Source organism: Sinocyclocheilus anshuiensis, unplaced genomic scaffold (assembly GCF_001515605.1).
Source record: "Sinocyclocheilus anshuiensis isolate Anshui unplaced genomic scaffold, SAMN03320099.WGS_v1.1 scaffold1561, whole genome shotgun sequence".
Classification (NCBI taxonomy): domain Eukaryota; kingdom Metazoa; phylum Chordata; class Actinopteri; order Cypriniformes; family Cyprinidae; genus Sinocyclocheilus; species Sinocyclocheilus anshuiensis.
The window spans coordinates 148,865-175,238 of NW_015536630.1; the positions used below are offsets into that span (position 1 = coordinate 148,865).

The 26,374-nt window shown below is 37.0% G+C and overlaps 1 protein-coding gene across 1 annotated transcript in view; it reads left to right on the plus strand.

Moving 5' to 3' along the window:
- LOC107653911 (nesprin-1-like) overlaps nucleotides 1–26,374 on the plus strand; it is a 120,523-nt gene that overhangs the window by 48,749 nt on the left and 45,400 nt on the right. The window contains exons 37-78 of the mRNA XM_016440777.1: nucleotides 207–434; nucleotides 511–609; nucleotides 685–872; nucleotides 978–1,101; nucleotides 1,430–1,596; nucleotides 1,957–2,110; nucleotides 4,145–4,770; nucleotides 4,849–5,028; nucleotides 5,803–5,953; nucleotides 6,059–6,211; nucleotides 6,302–6,484; nucleotides 6,570–6,671; nucleotides 6,747–6,950; nucleotides 7,424–7,631; nucleotides 7,740–7,852; nucleotides 8,569–8,774; nucleotides 8,965–9,111; nucleotides 10,081–10,372; nucleotides 11,100–11,272; nucleotides 11,350–11,659; nucleotides 12,374–12,538; nucleotides 12,659–13,015; nucleotides 13,104–13,240; nucleotides 13,950–14,127; nucleotides 14,204–14,386; nucleotides 14,676–14,819; nucleotides 16,516–16,671; nucleotides 17,888–18,052; nucleotides 18,375–18,547; nucleotides 19,794–19,947; nucleotides 20,040–20,183; nucleotides 20,269–20,433; nucleotides 21,730–22,047; nucleotides 22,317–22,472; nucleotides 22,799–22,972; nucleotides 23,349–23,675; nucleotides 23,795–23,947; nucleotides 24,023–24,190; nucleotides 24,476–24,652; nucleotides 24,738–24,884; nucleotides 24,992–25,117; nucleotides 26,050–26,226. Of these exons, the coding sequence (XP_016296263.1) occupies nucleotides 207–434; nucleotides 511–609; nucleotides 685–872; nucleotides 978–1,101; nucleotides 1,430–1,596; nucleotides 1,957–2,110; nucleotides 4,145–4,770; nucleotides 4,849–5,028; nucleotides 5,803–5,953; nucleotides 6,059–6,211; nucleotides 6,302–6,484; nucleotides 6,570–6,671; nucleotides 6,747–6,950; nucleotides 7,424–7,631; nucleotides 7,740–7,852; nucleotides 8,569–8,774; nucleotides 8,965–9,111; nucleotides 10,081–10,372; nucleotides 11,100–11,272; nucleotides 11,350–11,659; nucleotides 12,374–12,538; nucleotides 12,659–13,015; nucleotides 13,104–13,240; nucleotides 13,950–14,127; nucleotides 14,204–14,386; nucleotides 14,676–14,819; nucleotides 16,516–16,671; nucleotides 17,888–18,052; nucleotides 18,375–18,547; nucleotides 19,794–19,947; nucleotides 20,040–20,183; nucleotides 20,269–20,433; nucleotides 21,730–22,047; nucleotides 22,317–22,472; nucleotides 22,799–22,972; nucleotides 23,349–23,675; nucleotides 23,795–23,947; nucleotides 24,023–24,190; nucleotides 24,476–24,652; nucleotides 24,738–24,884; nucleotides 24,992–25,117; nucleotides 26,050–26,226 (8,052 nt within the window). The remainder of the gene's footprint in view (nucleotides 1–206; nucleotides 435–510; nucleotides 610–684; nucleotides 873–977; nucleotides 1,102–1,429; nucleotides 1,597–1,956; nucleotides 2,111–4,144; nucleotides 4,771–4,848; nucleotides 5,029–5,802; nucleotides 5,954–6,058; nucleotides 6,212–6,301; nucleotides 6,485–6,569; nucleotides 6,672–6,746; nucleotides 6,951–7,423; nucleotides 7,632–7,739; nucleotides 7,853–8,568; nucleotides 8,775–8,964; nucleotides 9,112–10,080; nucleotides 10,373–11,099; nucleotides 11,273–11,349; nucleotides 11,660–12,373; nucleotides 12,539–12,658; nucleotides 13,016–13,103; nucleotides 13,241–13,949; nucleotides 14,128–14,203; nucleotides 14,387–14,675; nucleotides 14,820–16,515; nucleotides 16,672–17,887; nucleotides 18,053–18,374; nucleotides 18,548–19,793; nucleotides 19,948–20,039; nucleotides 20,184–20,268; nucleotides 20,434–21,729; nucleotides 22,048–22,316; nucleotides 22,473–22,798; nucleotides 22,973–23,348; nucleotides 23,676–23,794; nucleotides 23,948–24,022; nucleotides 24,191–24,475; nucleotides 24,653–24,737; nucleotides 24,885–24,991; nucleotides 25,118–26,049; nucleotides 26,227–26,374) is intronic.

The window sequence follows — 26,374 nt, forward strand, 5'->3', positions numbered from 1 at the left end:
AATATTGTCCTATCCTAACAAACCATACATCAATGGAAAGCTTATTATGAAAGCTTATTTATTCAGATGATGTATAAATCTCAATTTCAAAAAATGACCCTTATGACTGGTTTTGTGGTCCAGGGTCACATTTCAATAAAATGCAATTTTCTATATAAACTCCCGCTAACATTGCAGCATTTCGTCTCTTATATTCTGGTGGGCAGACAATCAGAGAAGGTCTGCAGGAGAGGTCACAGGTCCTGTCCAACTTGGAGGAGAAATCTCAAGCGCTGGTCCAGTTTGTGTCGTCTGGCGAATCTGCACGAATCAAAGCCCGTCTCACACAGATTGGCAGATACTGGGAGGAGCTTAAGGAGAGTGTGGAACATCTGAATGGACAGTTGGAAGAAAGCTCCTCCCACCAGACGAAGTTCAATGCCAACCTTCAACAGGTACGTTTGAACATGCCGTTTACTGCAGTCTTACTGAAGTCTTATGTTGTCTAATGACATTGCGTTCTTTTAAAAGGTACAATCAGAGGTTGAAGATATCCAGAAGAAACTTGACAGCCCTGTCACCTCCTGCGTGTCTTCATCCGAGACCTACAAAACTCTACAGAGTCACATGGTATGATCACTGCATGATCATTTCTCATTTATTTGCACCAGTTCAGCCTGAATAAGTGATTGGTTTGGTTTTCAGGATATGTTCCAGTCCCTGGAAAAGCTGAAGGCCACCCTGCTGTCCCTGTCTGCTGGCGCCCGCAGGCTCAGTGATAGAGAGAAGGCCGAGAGAGCCGTGGCGGCCCTGCAGCAAAGTTACGAGCAGGGTTTAAAACAGGCCAAGGAAAAACAGAACCAAATGGAGAGCCTTCTGTCACACTGGCAAAAGTATGTTTGCTGTCTCTGTTGGTATCTAACATCAAATTATGAAGAAGAGATATTATTTTGTAAGAGATATTTATTTAAATCTCTTGATTATTTTGTCTATTTCAGGTATGAAAAGGATTGGTCTGCCCTGCAGTCATGCCTGGAGAGATGTGAATCCATAACCAGCCCTGACTCTCAGTTCCTCCCGGTTGACAAACTAAAGCTGGATGGAGAACTGCTGGAACTGAAAGTAATAAATGAAATAAAGCATGAAACAACATTCACAATGTATTTTACTTCTATAATGTGACACATTTCTGTGTGAAACAGAATATTTAGCTGGAAATAATGAATGGCAGGCTTGGTTTTATCCATTGGGATTTAAGTGAATTGTGAAAAGTCGACCTATAATAATGGTTAATGCTATTGTTCATCTCGTCATTTTAAAAGCAAAGCTATTTCAAAACTATTTGTGATGAAAAGTTAATGAGTTTTTTTTCTTTAGAAAATGGCAGGGACATTTAATATTAGAAGTGAAATATTTCAATTTCATATTGCTTCTTAAACTTCTTTTAAAGCACCTACAGAGTGAACTTCAGTCTCTGGAGTCAGTTTACAACAAGCTGGTGGCCCAAACACCAACTCTTTACACCACTGCATCAGATGAACGTGTGAAAACACTCAAAGAAGACCATGAACAGCTTGAGAAAAGATGGAAGTGTCAGACCACAGCTATACCTCAAAGGTCAGTCATATTAAGCATAAGCTGCATTTGTTTAAAGAGGCCATCTTTAGGTTTCTTGCATCAAAAATAGTTGTAATTAAGCTTTGGATGACTATTTTCCAACCTTTCTCTGACAGCTGTTTTTTTCTATTGTACTTTTGATACTCTTATAAATAAATGGCCTCTGTTATGATTATCCAACCTCCATGTGCTGGAATAAATCAGGCTGTTGTTCATGAGGGTGGATCAGTATGTTAATGCAGTTATGTATGTTTGTGGCTTAAATTTCATAAATGGTCTGGGTGGAGTGAGTGATAAACTTTGCATTAAAAAAACTGAGTATGTCTAACATAGTACTGTTCATCAAACTCTTCATCACAGAATCCAAGTGCTTCAGGAGCACCTTTCTCAGGTGGAGCAGTTTGATCAAGCCCTGCAGAAGTTCTTCAAATGGGGAGAGTCTTTCCTCTCATCTTTACATTCGTTTTCTCACGTTGATATCACTGATCTTCAACCTTCCACCAGTGATATCAAGGTATGTTCCATTATGAGAGCCTCCATTCAGTATGTGGTATGTAACTGGTATGTTGAAACTAAAAAGTGATAATTAGAGAAATGTTTTTGTTTATGTTGCAATTGCATAGTAGCTGCTGAAAATTCAGCTTTGCCATCACAGGAATAAATTACATTTTAAAATATATTCAAATAGAAAACAAAAAAGTGATTTTAATTTATTATATTTTTTTCACAGTATCACTGCTTTTACTGTAGTTTTGATCAAATAATTGCAGCCTTGATGAGAATAATAGATTTTAGGGATGCACGATATTATCGGACCGATATCGGAATTGGCCGATAATGGCAAAATGTAAATATCGGCATTGGCCCAATATGAAAAATTATGCCAATATGTCTTGCCAATAAGAGGAATACATTAACTCGCATCTGCTCAGGGTGTGCTAGAGATTAGATCACGTCAGCATGTGGCTCATTCTTGACGCAAAGTTTTGCCTGAAAGATGATTAGATTCACTGATTTAGATCGCTGCATTTAAACTGAGAATGCACGTACAGAATGACGCGTTCGGTGTATGATAGAGTAAACAGTAATATAGCACGTGCAATGGCAGCAGCGTCAGCCTCCCCCGGGTCCCAAAGCCCGTTCCGTAAGGAGTTTTAATTCCGTAGGGGGCGCTGTTGGCCTACTTCTAATAAAATGTAGAAACTATAATAAAAGTAAAAAACACAAATAACGTTTAGACTGTAGCTATGTTTCCATCACCCTGTTTTTATGCACATTTTGAAGTATCGCATCAGAAACTAGTGATGGAAACGGCAAATTTCGAATAAAAATCCCTTAATTCGCAAAAAAAGTTTTTACGCTTGCTTGAGGTGGTTTTTGACTTGTGCGAAAAAGGGTTAATGCGAATAATGGGAATGGAAATTCTAATAAAAATCCCTTAATTCGTAGAAATGTTTTTACGCTCGCTTGAGGTGGTTTTTGACTTGTGCGAAAAAGGGTTAATGCGAATAAAAGGAGATGGAAACGCATTTGCCAAGTAAATTCCTCCATGCGCATCAGAAAAGTCATGTGACTTTGCGCTATGGGACAGCAAAACCTAACCAGTGGACCAATCTCATTCCTCAGCAAACATAACACTTGTAAATTAAATAATTGTATATATACTGATTTATTCATCAATGTGTAATATCTTTTTAAACAAATTATGAGCTCTAAAAGATTTTCAGAATTTTTACAACTCTTTTGCTTTAGACCATCTACAAATGTTAAATCTTAAAATAAAATGTTAAGGTTACTACTGCATCTTTCTGAAAAAAAATGCAGCGATTGATATATAGTTTATTTATAGTTAAAAGAACTTAATTATTGTTTATTTAATTCTAACAAATAAATTCTTGTTAAAAACTAACCAAAATTAAAAGTAATTTGTTTCACTTTGATTTCCACACAGGAGAGACTTGGTGTTGTTTCCAAACAAAAGGAAATATATCGGTATCGGCTATCGACCAAAATGAGTTGAAAAATATCGGCATATCGGATATCGGCAAAAATCCAATATCGTGCATCCCTAATAGATTTCTTTCAAAAACACAAAAAACTTACAAACCCCAAACTTTTAAAAGGTAGTTTTATGTAAATATTGTGAATGTCAATCAAATTAAATGTTTTAATACAGTTGTCTGGATGTTTTGAAAATTATTGCATTTATGAATATTTGATGAGAAATTCGAGAATTTTGGTTACTGTGCCAGAGAAAGGACATCTACCAATTTGAAGAACTTGTTTTATTCTGTTGATACTTTTAAAAAGGTGTTTAACCAAGTTAATCCAAATTTAGTCTTCAGGTTTTTACAAAAAATTTAACTTAAACGTCATATTTAGTTTTACTTTTGAATAGCTGAACCTGGCAAAGTAACATATTGTTTAATGTGTTAAATTGAGAACCATAGTAAATATAAAATGAGAAGAACAGAGTATATTACCTATCTGCACGAAGAGAAATTGGCCATTTTACAAGGCAGTATTGTTTTATAATCTTTCTCACCAGGAGAGGAGAGATGATCTGCTGAAGCAAAGTGTTCTAAGACAGAGTCTTCAGCAGCAAACTAAGACCTTGTGTGATGTTTGTGAGCCAGCTGAGGTTCAACAGCTTCAGGGAAAGTGGGAGAGCTCCTTGCAGCCATACATGGAAGCACATCAGCTGGTTGAACTACGAGGCGAGAGTCTGGAGAAGCTAGAGGCCTTCTTACACACCCATAGTGTGGCGGCCGGCGTCCTTCAGGGCCTCAGACAGACCGTGGAGAGCGCTGGGAGTTGGGATAAAAGCCGGGTGGACGAGCTACAGAAAGACCTCGAAGCTATCGTTCCTGATATTAGTCGCCTTGAAACACTTGCTGTGAATCTGGACGGCAGCCTCTGTAAGGCTCAGCTCCACCTGATGAATGGAAAGGACACTCGATCCTCGTGCCGCTCATTGGCCGACTCCTTGAGCGTGGCGCTGGATGCTGTGAGGAACCTACTGGGCTCCAAACAAAGCGAAGCTGAGGCTCTCGGTGCTCTTTGGAGCTCGTTCAGACAGCGTAAAGAGCAGCTGCTCAAAACGGTAGAGGATATTGAGGAGAAGGCAGATAAACAGGGCCTGAAAGAGCCCAATGTGCTTACTCTACAGCAGAGGTATGGATTACTCTTTTCAACAGGGCTGTTTCTATTTCATATCTGTTGGGCTGCTTATTGAATTTGTGATGTTTTTAGGCTTCGGTTCTTCAATCAGCTGGAAGATGAGCTGCAGTCACACCAGCACGAGGAGCAGTGGCTCAGGGACAAAGGTCAACAGCTGGCTCAGAGAGACGCTGAGCTGGGTGGTGAAGTACTAAGGGAAATTAACCTCCTTCAGACCTCCTGGGAAGACACCAAGAAACTCATTACTGAAAGGTGAGCCGCCAGTAACAGGCTCTTATACTGTGTTTGTTCCACTTTATAGTGAGATGATTAAAAATATAAATAACTTTTAAGTGTAAGAAAATGTTCTTGCATACACAGTATTCATATTAATGGTTGATCAATATGTCAATGGAGAATTATTAACTAAGATTATAACTTTTACATTTGGTCCCCCCTATTTTGGATATTAGATTTCATCTTTGTTGGTAGCAGACAATTGTCCTTTTTAGCCATATTTTTCTTCTAGCCATTTATTTATTTATTTTAATTTAATTATTTAAAATTGCCATTTTAGCCATGTTATGTTTTTTTTTAATTTTATTTAATATAATTTAATTAATTTAAATCTTTTTTCTTATATTCAAATCTTTAGTGGTTACATGGTGACATTGTGGGACATGAGTGGTCCCTTTTTAATTTTTCCAAATCAAATTAAATTAAATTAAATTAAATTAAATTAAATTAAATTAAACATTTATTTAGTTTTTAGACTTATTTATTCAATAATGCAGTAACAATATTATGGACCTTTATGGAGAACAAACAATTGCATTTAATGTTTAATTAAAAGCATAAGTCTTTAGTGGCTACATGTTGACTTTGTGGCTCTTCAATGGTCTGATTTGATCAATCATGGTTTGCAACTTGGTCTAAAAGTTTGAGCATCACTTCCTGAGGGTATCAAAGTTAATTTTCCATATTTTAGTTATGCAGAAGTGCAGATTTTTAGTGTCTAACTGACATTGCTGTGTGTTTTTGTCCCAGGCAAGAGCAGAGCAGCGCTTTGGTAGAGCTCATGAAGGACTACCAAAGCTTAAAGTCTTCAATAAACACAATATTGGAGAGTGCTGATGCTATAGCCAACATTAAAGCTGTCCTAAAAGACCAAGAGGACACGCGAAGATCCCTGTTGAAGGTAAAACTTGACAATCTATTTTGAAATACCAGTTAATAGAGTTACTAACTTCTACTATCCATGATAAACTTAAATGTGGGTCTTAAATGGTCTTCCTTTCTGTAGCATGAAGCTGTTAATGCAGAGATGGCCAGTAACCAGGATGTACTAGAGCGATTTTCAAGGAAAGGAAAGAAGCTTTTAAGTGAATTAAACAAGATCCCTGATTGCGAAACCCAGAAGACAGAAATAGATGCCACAGTGGACCAGTGGCTAGATGTGAGTTTGTCCAAAGGCCAATTATTGAGTCTTCAATAATAAAAAAAAACCCCTCATATAACAGAGCCATTATTCTTCATATCCACACAGGTTTCAGAAAAAATCGAGGACAATCTCGAAAGTCTCAAGAGGAGCTCTGCTCTGTGGGTGGAAATCTACGATATCAGTGGAGAAATCGAAAGCTGGTCCAACAGCTCGGTTATGGATCTGACAGATGGACTCAATAACTTCAATGATAGCCAGAAAACTGCAAACAAACTCTCTGAAGTCAAGGCATGTTCCAAGCTGTGTTATTAAACACGTTCATAAAACCAGAGCAACAGTTGTGTAATTTTTTTTTATTCATTTTTCTGTCTAGGTGGATGTTGGCCTGAAAGAAAAGAAGATTGATGCTTTACAAGAGAAAGTTTCAGAGCTGAAACAACTCTGCGGTGGCCAAGATGCTCCTGCTAAACTGCAGGTAAGACTGATCTCCATTTGTTCTCCAGCTCATTGATTTGATAACTGGTTTCATCACCTGTTCGCCATCTTCCAGGTCATGGAGACGGACCTCAGAAGGAAAATTAGTAGCATTGAAGAGTTATGTGACCAAGCCAAGAGCAACCTCCAAGATTTCTGCTCTCAGAAGAAGCAGCTGGAAGGTTTTCTCAGCCAGATGTCCGAGTGGTTGAAGAACGTTGAGAGATCTTTGGTGGATTCACCATGTGGAACAGCTCCTGAAGAAATCTGCAGAGTGAAGGTACAGAAAGTGTGTTTTTTTTCCATTTTGAAGGAAACATATTTACATTTATGCATTCAGCAGACGTTTTTATCCAGAGCGACTTACAATAGAAGAGCATAAGCTGTTCATCGTAGAGCCAGCAATATTTGTTGTATACAGTGCCATGTTTATTAGAAAGCTGAAAAATGAAAATTGAAATTTTAGCAGTTCGGGTGGATGTTGGCTGCTCATTCCACCAGAGAGGAACAGGGAGGGTGAAGGTTTTGGAAAAGGACTTTTAAAGAAATGAGTAAATTGAGGCATATCACAATTAATCAATCATAACCGAGGACATTTACTGCACATATAGAAGTTTTATAGAAGCTCTAGGGATCAGAGAGAGGGTGAAAAACAGTCAGATAACACTAAATTATGACTGTTTTGATACAAGAAACCTTGACTAACATTATAAATGGACTTTAAAGGAAAAAAATCATGCATACAATTCATAGGAAATCCAAAAGGAGCTTCAGAACCAGCAGACGAGCATTGACTCAGCCCGGGAAAGCCTGAACACGCTTTGCAGAAAATACCCATCCGAGGAACTTGCCGGTCTAGGTTCCTCTCTGACCGACCTCATCAAGAAATATGAAACGGTCAATCAGCTCTGTGTTAAGAAGCTTGGCTCCATGCAGCATGGCCTCCAGCAGCACTTCAATGGTGAGAATCACTGTATTCCTGATTAAACAATGATCTTCCCTACTGATTCAAGGACAGACATTGTGGAAAGATTGTTTACTTACTGTCCACTTTGTCTTCTCTTCTCAGATCTTGTGAAGGAGTTTCATACATGGCTCTCTGGACAGAAAGACATTGTAAGAGAATGTGCCGATCATTCTGGTGACATGAGCGTGGTGGGACGCAAACTGCAGAAATTGATGGTATTTCATCTTTTATGACACCTCATCCAAACTGAAAGGGAAATGCTATGTAAAACACCAAAATAATAATTAAGTGCGTTATGGGCATACCTAAAAACAGATACCAAGCATCAGGTAAAATGCCTTAAACTAACACTTAATGTTTGTGACTGGTTAGGAAAAAATTGAAGTTATTTGGAAGTAATGTCAAATATTATTACAATTTAAAATAACAGTTTTCTATTTGAATATATTTAAAAATGTAATTTATTCCTATGATGCAAACCTGAATTTTCAGCATCATTACTCCATTCACATGATCCATCAGAAATCACTCTAATATGCTGATTTGTAGCTCAACAAATATTTCTTCTTATTATTAATTAATGTTGAAAACAGTTGTCCTGCTTCGTATTTTTGTGGATACATTAAACATTAAACGTAAACATTGATACATTTATTCAGGGTTGTTTAATGAATAGAAAGCTCAGAAGAACAGCATTATTTGAAATATAATTTTTGTAACATTTTAAATGTCTTTACTTGTCACTTTAGATCAATTTAATGCATCCTTACAGAATAAAAGTAATACTTTTTTTAACAAAAGAACTTTTGAATGGTAGTGTACTGTATGTCATCTCCTTTGCTGTTTTTTGGCATGTTTTATCTATAGTACAAACAATGTCTGACATGTTATGCATGTGTCACTTTTAACACTTAAACTCATTGTAATGCAGGGAGCTCTGGAGCGGGTGGATGATGGAGACAGCCATCTAACGCTGGTGTGTACGGAGGGTGAGAAGCTTCTTCTGCACCTCCCCAAAGCCAGCGCTGGCCAAGTCCAGCAGAACCTCTCCTCCATCCAGCAGGACTGGGACAGTTACGTGGAGCAGTGTAAACAGAACCAGCAGAACCTGGAAGAGAGCGCCAGTCTGCTCAGCGGGTGAGAACTTAACAGCGGCGTCACACTGCTGCTTGCTGGGTTAAATATTAGAGCGGCAGATTGTTTGAAACAATTCCTGGGGATAAACGGCTTTGCTGTGGAAGAGAGGACCTACACTCTGCTCTCAAGTTGGCAGGGGGTTATTTGTCACCGAGCGCTGTGAATTGAAATCTGTGCTGTGTCTTTCTAGCTTTGAGAGCCGTCTGCAGAGGTTGACCCGCTGGCTGGAGCGCATGGATGTGAGGATGAGCACCGAGCTGCCTGAGGGGAGACACGATCAGGAGAGAGTGACGCTGGAGCGCGTGGAAGAATTCCAACATGAAGTGCTTAAAGAGAGGTTAGAATATGTTAAACTGATAAATAGCAATCTTTTGTCCTATTTGTGCACCCTCAGTAGGTAAATAAACGGCCCACTGTTTTTTGCACCAGTATAACATTACATTTTTTAACCTCGTATACTCGTTTGGAAAATATATTCTAAACTATCCTAAATAATCCCCTCCCCCACAAAATAAAAAATAAATGAATATTTAATTTATTTAAAAATATTGATATTTCAGAAATTATATTTGTTTTATAAATGTTTTGTAATTAATAAATAATTTGTTATTATTAACATGTATGTATGTATTATTTAAATCCATCCATTTTGCATTTAACATATATTTAAATCAATAAGAAAATTATTATGCAAAATATTTGTATTTTATTGTTAAATAAATGATTATTAAATATTTTATTATTGTATTTACTAATACATTTTGTAATTTTGGAAATTCTATTTATAAATAATTAATAAAAAATGTTTCATTATTAATGCATGTATATTGCATTATATTTATAAATAATTAAAATAAATAAATAATGTGTTATTATTAATGCATGTATTTTACATTACATTTTTAAAATGACCTTATGCAAAATATGTGTTTTTATTTTATTAATTTTTTTTATTTTGGGTTTTTTAATTGTAATAGTGCTTGCAAGGAAGCATGTTCAAATTCCTCATACTACAAATATTATATTAATAATATTACTATTTTATTACTAAGTTTTTTTGTTTGTTTGTTTATTCATTTATTGCATTGTGAAATAATGTTTTCATTATACTTAAACATTATTTTTGGGAAATGTGACCTGGACATGTGACCTGGTTTTTGTGAGACTCATACATATATATATACAGATCTGCTATTGACAATTTTATAGCATTCACTCACAGTATTTTGTGTGATGTTTTCATATAATATGTAAGTAACTGTAATAAATTAAAATACAAATAATTTTCCAATCTCTTATCCTGCAGGGACTCGTTTGAGAGTCTGTGCCAAGAAGCTCAGTCTCTGAGTGAGGGGGGTCATGGCAGTGGGGCGGAGCTTCGAGCGTCTGCGCAGCTGCAGCTGCAGCATCAGGCGCTTCTCAAGGCGGCGAGGGAGAGACTGCGCATATGTCAGCTCAGCCTGCAGGAGCAGCAGAACTTTGAGGAGACGCTGCAGAGCACCTGGGGATGGCTCAGTGGCGTACAGGAGCGCCTCAATTCACTCAACAGCACCAGCGGCAATAAAGAGACTCTGGAGAAGAGACTGGGGCTGGTTCAGGTCAGAAAACACAGTCATGCCACCCAAATGAATATTCAGAGATTTTCTTTTTTTATTATGGGATTTTTAATTGTAATAGTACTTGCTAGGTGAATGTTTTTGTTGAAATTCCTCATACTTCAAATATTACTTCTCACACTCTAATAGGGCTGTCTAAAAAAAATTCAAATTTCGAATATTCGTCGAATTTAAAATAAAAATCCACATTCGAATGCAAAAACGTTGCATTCAAATTTTAGGTGTGCGTTAAGGAGGCAGCCTTATCAGTGGACTCTAATGCAATTAATTAAACCTAAACGCAAACTCTTCATCAATCATTATTATATATTAATAATATAATATAATATAATACCAAGCCTTTAAAATTTTATTTTCATTTTATTTTATTTTGTTTTATTTTTTATTTTGAGATTACCAGTATTGTCCATTAAAATGGCATGAATTTTATATGTTGTGTTTTGAGATCTGGTCTTGTCAATTATGGCATAGGCCATATATTTTATTAAACATGAACTTTTTGTCTGTCATCATTATTATATTATATATTAATGATATTACATATTAATATGTTATTGATACAAATATAATAGCCAGGCCATTTTTTTAATTTAATTTTGAGATTACTAGTTTTTTAATTAATAATGCACGCATTTTTTTTTAATGATTTTTGAGTACAAATTTATTCTGAAATTATATGAGCATTGACATTTTGATGATATTGTTTCAGGACATCTTGCTGATGAAGGGTGAAGGGGAGGTGAAGCTCAACATGACCGTAGGGAAGGGAGAACAGGTGCTGAAGAACTGCAGTAGGGATAAACAGGAAATGATCCGCTCTCAGCTCAAGAGTCTGAAGGATTCCTGGGCCAATATCCTCATGACCGCTATGAGCTGCCACAGGTGAGTTCCTGTCTCCTCTTATGAAGCCTCAGGGTAACTTGGCAGAATGCTGTAATAATCGTTTGTGTGTGATGCAGTCGTCTGGAGTGGACCGTGGCTCAATGGGGCAGTTTCCTGGAGAGTAAAGCTCAGCTGCAGCAGTGGATGGAGATGGTGGAGCAGGAGGCAGGGGTGGCTCTGCCGCAGCAGCCCGGGCTGAAAGAGAAAGCTTCGCTACTGGAGCGCCTGCGGGCCATTCAGGCCGATGTGGAGGTCCATTCGTCAGCACTGACACGTCTGAATGAGAAAGCCACAGAGCTGTATGAGAAGACGGGAGACCAGGCATTCGCAGAGGGACCGAAATCGGAGTTCAACACCCAGTTTACCAACATCACAGCTGTCATTAAGGTAAAAATATGTAATTTTATTTTAAATATAGAAGGCAAACCACTTGCTGTAAGTCACTCTAGTCAAGCCTTATAAACAACATGAAACATATTTAACGTCCATAATTTGAAGTATTTTATTTTGAAATTACTATTCTTGTCAATTATGGCATATGGCATATATTTTATTAAACCTGATCTCAAACTTCTTTGTTGATAATCATTATTATATATTATTATATTACTGATATAAATTTAACACCAGGGTCTTGTTTTATTTTATTTTATACAATACAATACAATGCAATACAATACATAAACCACTTCCTGGTAATTCACTCTAGATAATAGTGCCTACTGAATGCCTTAAAAACAACACGAAACAGATTTAACATCCGTAATGTACCTCTGAGAAGAAAAATGTTTAGTGAAAAGTAATGTAGGTTGAGAGTTTATTACATGCACATCAAGATTTTATTGGATTGAGAAAATAAGCAAGATAATTGCTTAAGAAATTAATTGATTTCTTGGTTACATCAGCAAAAAAAAAAAAAAGTATTTAAGTTTTAATGAAATGACTATAAAAAACATTTCTTTTGAATAATAGTAATAATAACAATAATATACATCAACGAATCATTAACAAAAAAAACTGAAACATTTTTTTTTTATTAAATAAGGACAATTTTCTGAGTTTCAACATTTCTGATGTTTTGTGTAATGTCCTATTCTGCAGAATAAGGTGCAACAGATGGAGGAGATCGTCAAAGAGCATGAGCAGTATATGGTGTCGGTGCGTGACCTGAACGACTGGCTCACATCAGCTAAAGAAGAGCTTCAGCGCTGGTCAGACATGTCTGGAGACGCTGCTTCTGTTCAGAGGAAACTCTCTAAAGTCAGGGTATGTTAAACTATACTGTGCTCTGATATCTTGTTGTGCACAAAATTAGACCATAAACATTTATTACGGAAGTTAATTTTGATTTCATGTGGACTTTAAAGCTTTGTGATTAAATTTTAGGGGCTGTTAGACTCCAGGAAACAAGGCCATGAGCGCTTGACCCGTGTGCAGAGCTGCGGTGCCGCCACACGCGACCACACGTCCACGGTGGGCTGTGAGGTTCTGGAGAGAGAGGAGGCCGGGCTGCTCTCGGCCTGGGAACAGTGGGAGCGCGGTGCTAAACACATGTGCTCTGGTCTGGAGGGCGTTCTGTCTCAGATGGCCAGCTCGGAGCAGGAGTTCAACAGCCTAGCTGCGCAGCTGGAGCAGGACCTGCAGGACTTCAGCAGCAAGCTGCAGGAGTGGCGCATCAAACTGCAGCAGGTGGAAGAAATGAGCTCCGGTGAAGAGGCTGTGCAGGGATGGCAGACAGCAAAGGTAAAGCCTACAGAGCAAATTATAAGCAATAATAATAAAAAATTTCTGTTCTTTTAAAGTCACTGTACTTAATGTTTTTATGACTCAGGACGCCTTGGAAGCACTGCTAAACATTGAGCCCATGTCGGACAATTTGAAGTGTCAGCTGAATGACTTGTGCCGGTTCTCCAGAGATCTGGGCGCTCAGTCTGAGAGAGTATCTGCCCTCATTAAAGAATACAACAGGTAAGAGAGCTCAAGACCAGGCAACTCTTCCAGGTTTTACTGTATGTTCTAGTTTTAGCAGAACATCTAAGCACACAGAGAGACTAGTGTTATTATTGTTAACTAAAATAAATATAATATAAACATTAGATCCAAATGTTTATTAATGAAAAATCTTAAAATGAAAATTAGAAATGTTACCTTTGCACTAACTGAAGTTGTTTAAATACTAAAATTATTGAACCTAAAACTGAAAAAATAAATAAATAAAAGATTAATATAAATTATAAAAAAAATGTAATACAATTACAAAAAGCACATAGCAAAATTACTAAAACTTAAACCAAAATTAAAATGAAAACTGAAAATATAAAAATAACAGCTAATTCAAAATGAATAATTAAAATAGTTATGGTATAAAAACATACAAAAATAGTACTGAGACAGACTGACCGAGAACATTTAAAAGCACCAATAACAGTTTTGTTTTTTCACATAACATTTCAGCAAATCTGAAATCAATGAAAATTTACCGTAATAATAGTCCAGCATACAACAAAACAGCAGCTCATTCAAATAATTGAGCGGAAGCCACAAATGATTCAACACAAACAGCACTGGAAATGAATGGAAAGTTTGTGAAGAATCATATTTGAGTACTACATGGTATCAATGTTCAGATCGCTTCGTTTGCATCAGTAGTTTGTAACATCTCTCTTCCTCCCCGTAGCCTCAGTCTCCAGGCGTCTCGAGAGTGTCAGGGAAAGGAGAAGCTCCTGGAGCAGCGCTTCCGTGCCGCTTTTCGAGACTTCCAGCAGTGGCTGGTCAATGCGAAAATCAATACGGCCAAGTGTTTCGATGTGCCTCAGAACCTGGCTGAAGCATCGTCCAGCCTGCAGAAGATTCAGGTAACATCTTATTGATTTACTGTTGTTGTCCACTCAATTCAGTTACGATTCTGAGGGTAAGTTCTTCTTATTGCAGGAGTTTCTGAGTGACCGTGAGCAAGGCAACGGCAAACTGAACACAGTGGCAGCCAGCGGAGAGCTACTGATGAGCATCGCTGCCAAAGACAGAGTGGAGTCAGTCAGAGCCAAAATCAACTCGGCCAGAGAAGACTGGAAAACACTCATGAAGAACCTGCACCAGAGACAAACCGCCTTACAGGTGTCTGACCATCATTTGATGATAAATCCACACATCTGTTGAATCCGAGACTCTTTTGATTTAAGCCTGTAATGCAATAACAACTACCTGCAATGTTCTAAAAATCTTGTTGCATTTAGTATTCATGTTATTCGATATTTCTTGAAAGGTTAGAACATTACTTGCAATCTCAAGGTGTACTTAAGTAAATCATTTATATCATAGACCTCAGTAGACCAAAAAACATCTGATCTAGCTATAATCAGTCATTCTCTCTTTAAATGTACCGTCATTGATTCTTTTCTTCCAGAATCTCCAGGCTCAGATGCGGGACTTTGAAACGAGCGTAGAGCCGCTCCAGGACTGGCTGAATGAAACCGAGGAGGCCGTTCAAGAGAGCAGCAGTCGGCTGCATGACCTCACAGCCAAGAAGCAGGAGCTGCACAGGTTACAGGTGCAGTACAGCGTAATCAAAACCAGCTCTACTCACAGCCATTAGCAGAAGAGCCATTCACAAGCAGCATTCTAGCTGATCGGAGTAGTTACGCTGCTCTAATGAACTTTACAGGTTTTTTGTCAATATTTTGCTCATATGATTTTGTGAATAGATATAGATATGTTTTAAATATTGAAATCAATTTATTTGAGATATATTTTTATTTTATATAAATACAGTTACGTTTATTTTTATTGTATTTATTTATTTAGTTATAGAGTGGGTTTGTTTTTTATGTATTATACATTATTTTTGATTTTAATATATTAAAGTGCCCCTATTATGGGTTATGAAAGGTTCATATTTTGGTTTTGGGTGTCCCCAACAACAGGTTGACATGCATGCAAGGTCAAAAAACACTTTCATTGTCTTATAATATGCATTTATTTTTTACCTTACTTGCTCAACGAATCCCAAACGATTCGCTCAACGATTAATTTTTCCAAACCTCTCCTTTGCGTGACGCTAATCTGCGGTGATTGGTCCGATTGATCTCATTTTCATTTCATCATGTCTGTAATGCCTGATAAAGCAGTGTTTGTGAGCGCAGTGCTGCTTTGTGTACAGCGCTACTGGGGAAACCGCAATTTTTACGCTCCAAAAGCGGCACCTAGTGGCAAAGAATGAATTTGCATTTTCATTCAGACCAACACGAAAAGACCAACAAGTGGGCGGGCAATATGCTAATGCTTCATGATGAGGTCAACATGAAACGGCTTGGGATTCGTTTTAAAAACGACTCGTTTCAGTGATTCAGAGTCGACTCTTTCTTTTGAGAGACAATAACTTTATACATGGTGCACTTTCAGATTTAAAACTTTGCAGGATGTTTTCATTCACTTAGAGCTGTGTTACACACTGCATGAAAGGTAATTTTCAAAAATCCATAATAGGGGCACTTTAAGGTGAACATGAAATAGCATTCACAGCGCATTTAATTTCCATAATGAGACAAATTTCTCAGCGGAATTAGAAATTCATTGAAAAATGTATACTTTGGCTGTTGATTACAATTATGCAATAGCCTGCATGGCTTTGGTTACATAATATGAAAAGTTATTTTATTATGATGAAATTATGAAGATTTTTGCCAGTTCTATTTTAATAATATTATTTATATACTATTCTGGTATTTATTAATATTTTAAATTATTTTTATATTTTCATTTTTAATGAAACATTTTCTAGTTTTAGTCATTTTTGTGTATTTTTTATATTTAAAAATATTTAGTTTTGGTTTTATAATAATAGTATCTAGCACTTTGTTATTTATTGCAGTTAATGGCCAAGGCAACATTTTAATTTAAGTTTTTCATCTAATATTTTTATTTTATTTCAGCTTTGTTTCAATGAATGCAAACAAGTTTAATATTTTACTATTTTAGTTTTAGTTACAATAACAACACAGGGCATTATAAAAGTAAGTAGGGTCATATTGCGTTTCATGTTGACTTTAATGTCAAAATGCATGCAGAAAATGATCAGTGCATGTGATCAAATGTATAAGACAGCTGCATTCATGCTTTAATCTGCATTCCTGTCATACTCATATTAACATGGCTTGTCCCCAGTCTCACGGTCTGTCCTGTTCATGTGCTGCCATGTTGCTTTATTAATCATGCTGCTCTGTGCTAACATGCCTGTGCTTTCACAGTCTCTGCTAGAGGAATTAGCCTCTAAGGAGTCTCAGCTGCACAGGTTGAGGGAGAAGGCCCAGCAGCTGTGGGACGGACACACGGCCGGAAAGGGCTTTGTGCACTGTGTCTCGCAGCTCTCAGCTCAGTACCTAGCTTTAAGCAACCTGACCAAGGTAACGTCCCACCTGTCTGCCTGCTGGCTACCTGTCCCTAATGCTGCAGGGGTCGACAAACTGTATGTGTACATAGGGCTGTGTCCGAAACCTTAGGCAGCAAATGAAGGTGGAATGGCATCAAAATATGTCCTAATCCAGTGTTTATGTAATGTCCTGACACCAAATGGTGTTTTATTTTTTTCATTTATTTTTATTTTTTATGTAATATTTTTAAAAAGAAATAATATTTTTTTTTGTAATGTCCTGTCACCAAATGGTGTCTGTTGGAACAGTAAATCAATTTCTACATTTAGATTTATTTATTTATTTATTTGTATTTTTTAATCTTTTTTTTTTTTTTTACTTTTATTTATTTTTTCATTTATTTATTCATTTAAAATGATTTTTGGTTTAGAAGTTTTAATTTTTTTTTGTAATGTCCTATCACCAAATGGTGTCTGATTGGAACAGTTCATTTAGAACTCATTTAGAAATTTAAATTATTTATTTATTTAGTTAGTTTGATTGTTTAATTTGAAAGCATTTTATATTTAAATAATTGTATTTTTATTTGTTTACATTTTTAATGTTTAATTGTTATTTGCGTAGTTTAATTTTTTATTTGTTTATTTTTTTATTTGATTTAGGTTGATTTCTGATATAATTTCTACTAAGAAAGAAGCATTATGGTCATTAAGTATTTTCTTTGATATGCGAAATACAATTATGAATTTCTTCTACATCATTAGACATGACATTGTGAAACCATTTTTCTTAAGGTGTGCTTTCATATAAACACTGTTTGTTAAGTCCCTTTGCTTTCGGACACAGTCCATGTGTTTCAGTTTTGGGTGGAGAACACTTTTAATCTGGAAACTTTATATGGAGTAATTTAACTTGTTTTTTTGATGTTACGTTCATATTGTATTTAAGTTTCACTTCTCATTTTTTCATTTGTTGCACAGAAAGGATGTATTTAGAGCAGTGTAAGTTGGCATTTTTACGGCCTAGTATCTACTAATAAACACAGAAAAAAATCATATGGATTAGACCTCCAGAATTAATAAATGTCCTTTTAACACATTTACTGTTTCTATTAAGATGCTTCCCTTACCGAATGATTAATTACTAAACTGTATGTTATGATTATGTACTGAATCCACAGTTACTCTCTCGAGTCACTTTATCTCAGGGATGTGATTATTCATCAGATTATGTTGTGCTTGTCCAATAGGAAAAAGCCTCTAGAATCGAGCGCATCGTGTCCGAGCACCAGCTGTTCTCGCAGGGCCTGAAAGAGCTGCAGAACTGGGTGGCTGATACCAGTCACATGCTGCAAACCTACTGCACTCCCACCGCAGACAAGAACGTGCTGGACAGCAGGATGATCAAACTCGAGGTAAGAGTATATGTCACCATAAATAACCTGATTTATTTCCAAAACGATAACTGGATGCCGCATGAATCGAACATAAAATGTAGTGAAGGTCATGCAACATCAGTGTACTGTAGCATGCTACTGTACATACTACACTATTGAAATGTTTATTGTTGAATGTTGCATACTGTTTCCCATACTACTTTTAGTATTCAGTAGTACACTAGTACTCCATTCTGAACATTTCAGCTGAAGTATTCGACTTTGCATTTAATTTCATGGCTCTTGGTATGTAGTGTACTTGTAATGAGGGTTTTCACATGAATGCATCTGTGTTTTCCAGGCTTTGTTGACGGCACGCCAAGAGAAGGAGATACAGCTGAAAATGCTGCTGACGAGAGGAGAGTCAGCCCAGAGAAACACCTCCGCTGAGGGTGTACTGCTGGTCCGACAACAAATCGAAGACCTCAAGGACTCATGGGATGGACTGTTGTCGGCTTCTATTCAATGCAAGAGGTCAGTATGGTCTTATTAATATCAGTGCAGCGACCTAATGTGAGATACATCTGGTCTGGAGAAGACAGATATTAAAGGGGTCAACAACTTTTACAAGTTGTTTGAACTGAACTGTACACAACCACCATATAATGATAAAAATCCACCCAGTGCTTTTTTTTTAATTTACTAAAATCTTTACCCCTTTCTCAAATCGAGCCGATCTCAGATGCCTGTCTGTGTGACGTCACAAAAACAGGCCCCTCCCACGATAGTTTGATTGACAGTAGCGTTTCAGCACAGACTGGACTGGTGTCTTACCTTAGACCCGCCCTGAGTGAACTGTCATCAGTCCGCCATTGTTTCACCGCCGGAGCAAGTGTAGACAAGAACGGCTTCTAAGCGATTGAGGTGTTCTGTTGTTGGATGTAATAATGAACATAGCCGTCGTCATTTACTCCCGACATCTGAGCCGCTGAAGACGCAGTGGATTACGTTTGTTTCTGAAGGGAATGCTCCCCCGATCTACATAAATGCGTTTATGTTCGCGCGAATCATTCGTGATCCAGCTTCACCTAGAAGAAGTGAGTATAAGGTTTTTTAAAAAGAGCTGTTTTTGACAGGGTAAAAAAGGTGTTTTTTACACTACCATTGAGAAATTTTAACCAAACTATGTTACAGACTTTTCATTAAAACCCTAAAGAATCATATCAACTTGTGGAAAATGGGCATCGGATGACCCCTTTAAATATCTACTTTGATTCAAGTCATATTAAGCATCTACACTAAGGGTGAACAATACGACCAAAATTATGGTACATTTATACTGTGATTACGGTGTGTGTCTATATATATATTATAGTTGAGAGAAAAGGCAAAAAAGGTTTATTAAATATATATAATTATATTTTCATTCTGCTCTATATTTAAAATATTTTTTATTAAAAAAACTATTTAAAATAAATATTATATATTACATTACAAATTTCATTACATATATTTATTCAAATATTTACATGAATAGTAAGATCTTAATAGTAAGACCAGCTTTATATTCATTATTGAAATAAATGATAAATCTAAAATAATAATTGCTTTAATAACAGCTTTTCATTAATTGTTGAGTTCAAAACAAAAGACTCCTAACAGAAAATCTAGCCCTATATTGCCAACTCTAGAATCCCATACAGCCAAAAACAGTTCTTGATGAGAAGAGAGATCTTGGCTGAAGTTGAATTTGCTTACTGTTGTGTTTGGGTTTAAACAGCCAGCTGGAGGGCGCTCTGTCGCAGTGGACAAGTTACCAGGAGGACGTGCGTCAGTTTGTGAGCTGGATGGAGACTGTGGAAGAGACTTTAAACTCTGCAGACAAACAGTGCTCTGAGATGAGAGACAAAACCGCCAACCTGGGCAAAGCCAAAGTATGGTGTTACTGTCAATGCTTTGAGTCTCCGAGTAATTGCATTCTAGTTGTTGTCAGTCCTGACATACTATGCAAACATTCTCATTTCAGTTGCTCCTAGAGGATGTTTTAAGTCACAGCAGCGTCTTGGATGTCATATCCATGAAGGGGTCCAACATGGCCGAGCACTATGTCACCCAGCTAGAGATTCAGGACTTGCAAGAGCGTTACAATATTGTCAAAGATAAAGCCCAGGTATAATGCACCGCTCTCATTGGTCACCTTATAGAATATGCTGAATATTTGTGTTAATGGACTCTGCCATATTTTTCTGCCAAAGTGTGCAGTTGCCAAAGCGGAGGAGCTGGTCTCGGCACATCAGGAGTACCAGCGCGCCCTGCATGAGTTTAAAGACTGGCTGGAGCAGCAGCAGGAGAGACTGAGCTGCTACACACAGCTGGAGGGAGACGTCGAGACTCTAGAGGACACGCTACGCAAACTACAGGTCAGAAGACGTCTTCACGTACCTATTGTGACACATTATTTTTTTCATTTTATCTCTTATTGACTTTAAAACATCTTGCAGGATATTTTTACGAATGCTTTTTATATTTAGTTATATTATATTTAGAAAAAAGAATTTGGCAGGCCTAGCAGACTGCTTGCACTGAAACTCAAAGAGTGCGAATCTAAAGCCAGCATTGACGTTATTAAACCTGCCTCTGGTGAAATTACTACCACTTATTGGAGTAGTATAGCCCGATGATGCCCGATGATAAATTGATGATGCATTATTCTGTGTGGTAATTTGCTGCCGGGGTTTATTTGTATGTTTCTTTTAAGTTACCCTAAAGTATTAATTACTTGCTGTACTTGTGTCCTTTGCGTGTTCTTTTTCTTTTTCTTGGTATTTATGCTGTCATCCAACATTTGTAATGTTATTATTTAAAAAAAAAAAATAATAATAATAATAATTTGGCGAATGATTTAAATACATCATAAACAAATATAAAATGCTTAAGATAAGTAGAACGTGTATATTCAAATATATTATCAAAAATATATGATATATCAACTTTCTGACTGTTTGAAATGACATTAAATAATGATGTATTATTATATACTGTATGTACTGTATATAGAGAGAGAGAGATTTTTTTACACCAGTATTTACCAGTAAATATTACTAATGCACTGATATAGTCTATTTAAATTTTGGTTCATTCGAATAGCTAATTATTTATATGTAATTATTATAATGTCTGACATTATAAATGATATTATTTAATGATTTTTCTGTTGCTTTTAAATAGCATGCTCATAATAAATATGTAAATATATGAATATTTATATAGAATATGTATCAAAACATTATAATATATGCTAGAAAGATGCATAATTGTTTAATATTTTTGTGACCAGACAGAAGAAGAGAATACTGTTTTTTTTAATTAAGTTAGATTGTTTTAATGTATAAAAATAATAATAATAATAACAGTTATTTTTATTATTATTTATTTTTATTAAATAATGAATTGTTATTAATAATATATTTTATATTTAAATAATTATATATTTAAATTATATTGAAATAATTACATTTAAGACATCAAGTTTGCTCGGGGCCCCTGGTTTAGAGTCACTTAAATGCCAAGATTGGCAAATACCGATGTAATTGCCGATATACTGTGCATCCATATTCATAATGGAAGTTTTTTTGTAATGTCTGCTGAATAGTTTGATTATTTGGGGTTTTAATATAAATATGCATTAGAGAAATTACTCTGTTATCTGTCTCCAGGAGTTTCAGGTGCATTGCACAGAGGATCAAGCCCTGCTCAACACACTGCTGGTGACCCGAGAGCAGGTGATTCCCTGGGGCGTCCCGCAGTTAGAGGACCGATGTCTGGAGACGGTCCAGCAGGAGTGGGGCTCGTATCAGACCCGGCTGGGTGACACCAGATCTCAGCTCAACAGCGCTCTGGCCAAACTCCGGCAGATAGAGCAGAAGTTCCAGCGGTTGGATAACTGGCTCAAAGGGATGGAAACTAAAGGACAATTACGCTCAGGCCGCCGCTCTGACAGAGCAACAAAAGAGGCCCAGCTACAGCTCCTGACGGTTAGTCTAGGAACCATACAGTGAAAAAACAGTGTAGGATTTACTTTGAATCCATTTTTACTGATGAAATTGCTAGTAAATTTCACAAATCTGCAGAAAGAGCAATTAACACATCCAATTAAATATGAGATTTTTTGAAGTAGAATAACTGAATTAGCATTTTCTTGTTTAACATACTCCAGCAGTCTTTGTTTTATTTGCAAAGAGAGCTGTTCCTGTAGAATATATGTATGGATGGAGTATGATATGTTCTTGTGATATCTCTTCAGGGTTGGCATGAGGAGGTGCTGGCTTATCAGGAGGAGATAGAGGGTCTCAGTGTCCTGGCCCAACAAGTTTTAGAAGAGATGCCCATCAGCAGCAGAGTCAGCACTACAGCTACACAACTCACGTCACGCTATCATGCCCTGCTGCTACACCTGCTGGTACACTTTAAACACACAAACCTAAATCAGGACATACCATAAACTACCATTGTATTTATATATTATATTATATTATGTTATATTATATTATATTATATTATATTATATTATATTATAATTGTAAAGGAGTACAATTTTCAGAATAAAAATTAATTTTTAGAATTTAGAAATACTTACTTATAAAGCACTCTTTTCTTTCTAAGATGTCTTGTCAATTTCTGGGACATTTTTAGTCAATTATGACATTAAATTATAGGATTAAAACACATATATCTATATAACACAAAGGATCATGCTAAATTTTACTATTTTAAATGTGTTTGTAGGACACCATTAAGCAACTGAAGGAGGAAGTTTCCTGCATTGAAGAATCCCAGAGTGTCGTCGGCACCTTCTCTGATTGGTTGAGCACAGCACAAAAGAACTTCAGCAGTGTGACCACCACCACCATTGATGTGGTTGATCGTGTCGCCATGGAGAAGAAGATGAAAAAACTAGAGGTAGCTTTGGTTATTAACTAAAGAGTTATTTTTTTTTTTTGGAAAACATTAATACTTTTATTCAGCAAGGACACATTAAATTAATCAATGATGCATTAAAGTGACAGTAAAGCCTATAACAAATAGTCATTATAACAAAGTTATAATGTTACAAAAGATTTCTATTTCAAATAAATGCAGTGGACTTGTGGACTTTCTATTCATCAAAGAATACTGCAAAAAGAATACTGTATCACGGTTTCCACAAAAATATTAATCAGCACAACTGCGTTCAACATTTATAATAATAAGAAATGTTTCTTGAGCACCAAATCAGCATATTAGAATGACTTCTGAAAGTTCACGTGCCTAAGAAACTTTATATTTAATGTCTCAGGCTCTGCAAGGTGACATGGAGCTGGGTCACACCTTCCTGAAGACCATGCGTGAAAAGACGGATCGTGCCATGACTTTCCTTGAGGAACCTGAGGCAGAGCAGCTCAAGGAAGAAGTCGACACCCGACTCTCCCAGCTGGAGGCGTTGATCAGAGCTCTGCGGTCAGAGCTGAGTGCCACAGAGAAATCCATACAGCTCTCCAAAGACTTCCTGGACAAATACAAGACTCAAACACAATGGCTTACAGAGACCAAATCACTGCTGGCGACTCCAGTGGAGCCAAAAGCTGAACTTTACCAAAAGAAGGCTCAGCTAGCCAAATACAAGGTGAGCAAAACACTTATGTTTTGGTGAGTATAGAAGATACATGCACTGAATTAGTTATGAGGATGACAAATGCAACCATCTTCAGAGTCATGTCAAATGTTTCCTTTGTACCTTTCTAGACAATCCAGCAGACCATCCAGTCCCATGAGTCAGCAGTCAAATCAGTTATAGAGAAGGGAGATGCACTTCTTGAAACAATCCGTGACCCATCTATCAGCGAGAACATCAGCAAGCTGAAAGCTGACTATCAAGAATTATGCAATGATGCCAAGGTACAGTCATGCAAAAATGGTCTCGGCTTCCTAGATTCCATGCATTATTGCTCATCTAATATTGTTCTGTTGTAGGTCCACTTTCAGAGTTTGACGGAGAGCGTGAGAGAACATGAAGACTATAACAGTGAACTCCAAGAAGCAGAGAAATGGCTGTTACAGATGTCTAGCAGGCTGGTCACCTCTGATTCCATGCAAAGTGGTAATCTAGAGACAGCCACACAACAACTAGCCAGACACAAGGTGTGTTATTATTGCTATTATAGCATCCAAATATCCCATGAACAATAGCTTTACAGTAACTTGCAATCAATAAAACTACCAAAAATCCTTGTAGCATTCACATAAATGTTTATTTTCGTAGTCTGTTTACTTTTGTAGCACCTGGCATATTGCACTGTTTGTACATCTTTATACTTTTAAATATATATGCACATATGTTTTGGGGAATTACTGACTTTTCTTACCTTCATTTTTGTCAATTATTTTTCTATATCATTTGACGTGATTTGACCTGTTTCTTCTCAGGCAATAATGGAGGAGATAGCTGGTTTTGAGGAGCGTTTGACCAGCCTGAAGGACAAAGGCGAGCGTCTCGCAAGTAGCTGCACACAGCAAGTCCAGGCAAAGATCAGTCAGCAGATCCAGGCACACCAGCAGGGAACCAGAGACAGTTATTCGGCTATTTGCAGCACAGCTCAGCGTGTGAGCACTCCTGCTAATAAAGGATCTCATTATCAGAAATATCATCTTATTATTTCGGTCTAATGGTTAACATTTGGCTCATCAGGTGTATCAGAGTCTGGACCGTGAGCTCCAGAAGCACGTCAGCCATCAGGACACACTGCAGCAGTGTCAGACGTGGCTGTCCACTGTTAAAGAGGAGATCCAGCTGCAGGCGCAGACTCCCTATGGCCTCCAAGAGGCTCTGAAACAGGTAGATGCGACAGAGCTGCAGAATGATTCTATGCTAATACAAACCAGTTTCAAAGTTGTCCAGACAACCTAAATATATTTAGTTACATTTTGACTGCTTATCCACAGGTGAAGCACTTTAGGGCTCTACAGGAGCAGGCCAGCACATATCTGGACCTGGTTTGTTCAGTGTGTGATTTATCTGATGAGTCTGTGAGAGCCACAGCTGCCAAAATACAGGAAACCAAAACGATGGTGAGTTTGATTACACAGAATCAACTAACACTGCTATGGGATATGAAATTATACAGTTACTAATAATGTGATTGATAGGGATGCACCGATACCACTTTTTCCAGTACTCGCCCGATACCGATACTTTTATTTTTGGTACTTGCCGATACCGAGTACCGATACCGATATTTTTATTACATTTGTAAAATTTTTAAATATTGGGTACAGAAACCAAAAGGGTATGTATAATGTTAGTTGGTTAACTTCATTTATCAAATAGATACAGTCAAACCAAAATTTATTCAGACACCTTCAACATTTCTCACATTATCACAGTTTATTCGCTATTCGTTTAGAAAATGGTAATAAAATATGACAAGAACTCAGAGTTAAACTGTGTCAGAACAAATTCATCTTGATAATGTTAGATAATTTTGATAGAAAGGTATGTAATAGATTACAATCAACCAAAAATTATTCAGACAGCTGTTAGTATGACGGTATTTACACAACTATCAATACTTAGTTGGGCAACCCTTAGCCTCAATGACAGCCTGTAGTCTCCTGGGCATGCTGTCATCCAGCTTCATGAAAGATATATTCACTCGACAAGCTCGCGCATCTGCGCCGCCGCGCGCTCAATCCACTCAGCGTGCTTTGTTTATCAACTCGCGCACATCAGCTATACAGGCGTTAATACTGAATGTTTAACATTATATTAATTGCATACATATACTTCGTAGTAGACATCCTTAACTCCTTTCTGCTGTCTGTTGTTCTGTTGTCGGTGTTTCTTTGTTTGAATGTGGTGCTTAACACATGCTGTGTGGTATCGGCGTTTGGTATCGGGGCATTTTAACGAGTACGAGTACAGGAGACCAGTATCGGGCCCGATACCGATACCAGTATCGGTATCGGTGCATCTCTAGTGATTGATATTGTGAATTCTTCAGATTGAGGAGAGGATGACCATTTCTCAAGAGCTGTCGGATAGCTGGAGGGAGATTAAAGAGCAAAAACAGGAACTCTCAACACTTTTCCAAGATATGGAACAGCAATTGCAAAGTCTATCCAGGAGACCAGCTGAGTTGGAGCCCAAGATTGCTCAAAACATGGTTGATCAAGCCAAAGTAAATGTCATATTTATGTTGAATTTTATATATATAATTTTCAAATAAAAAATCTTTAATATGTAATATATATTTATATACGTACACACACACACACACACACACACACACACACACACACACACACACACACACACACACCACACAC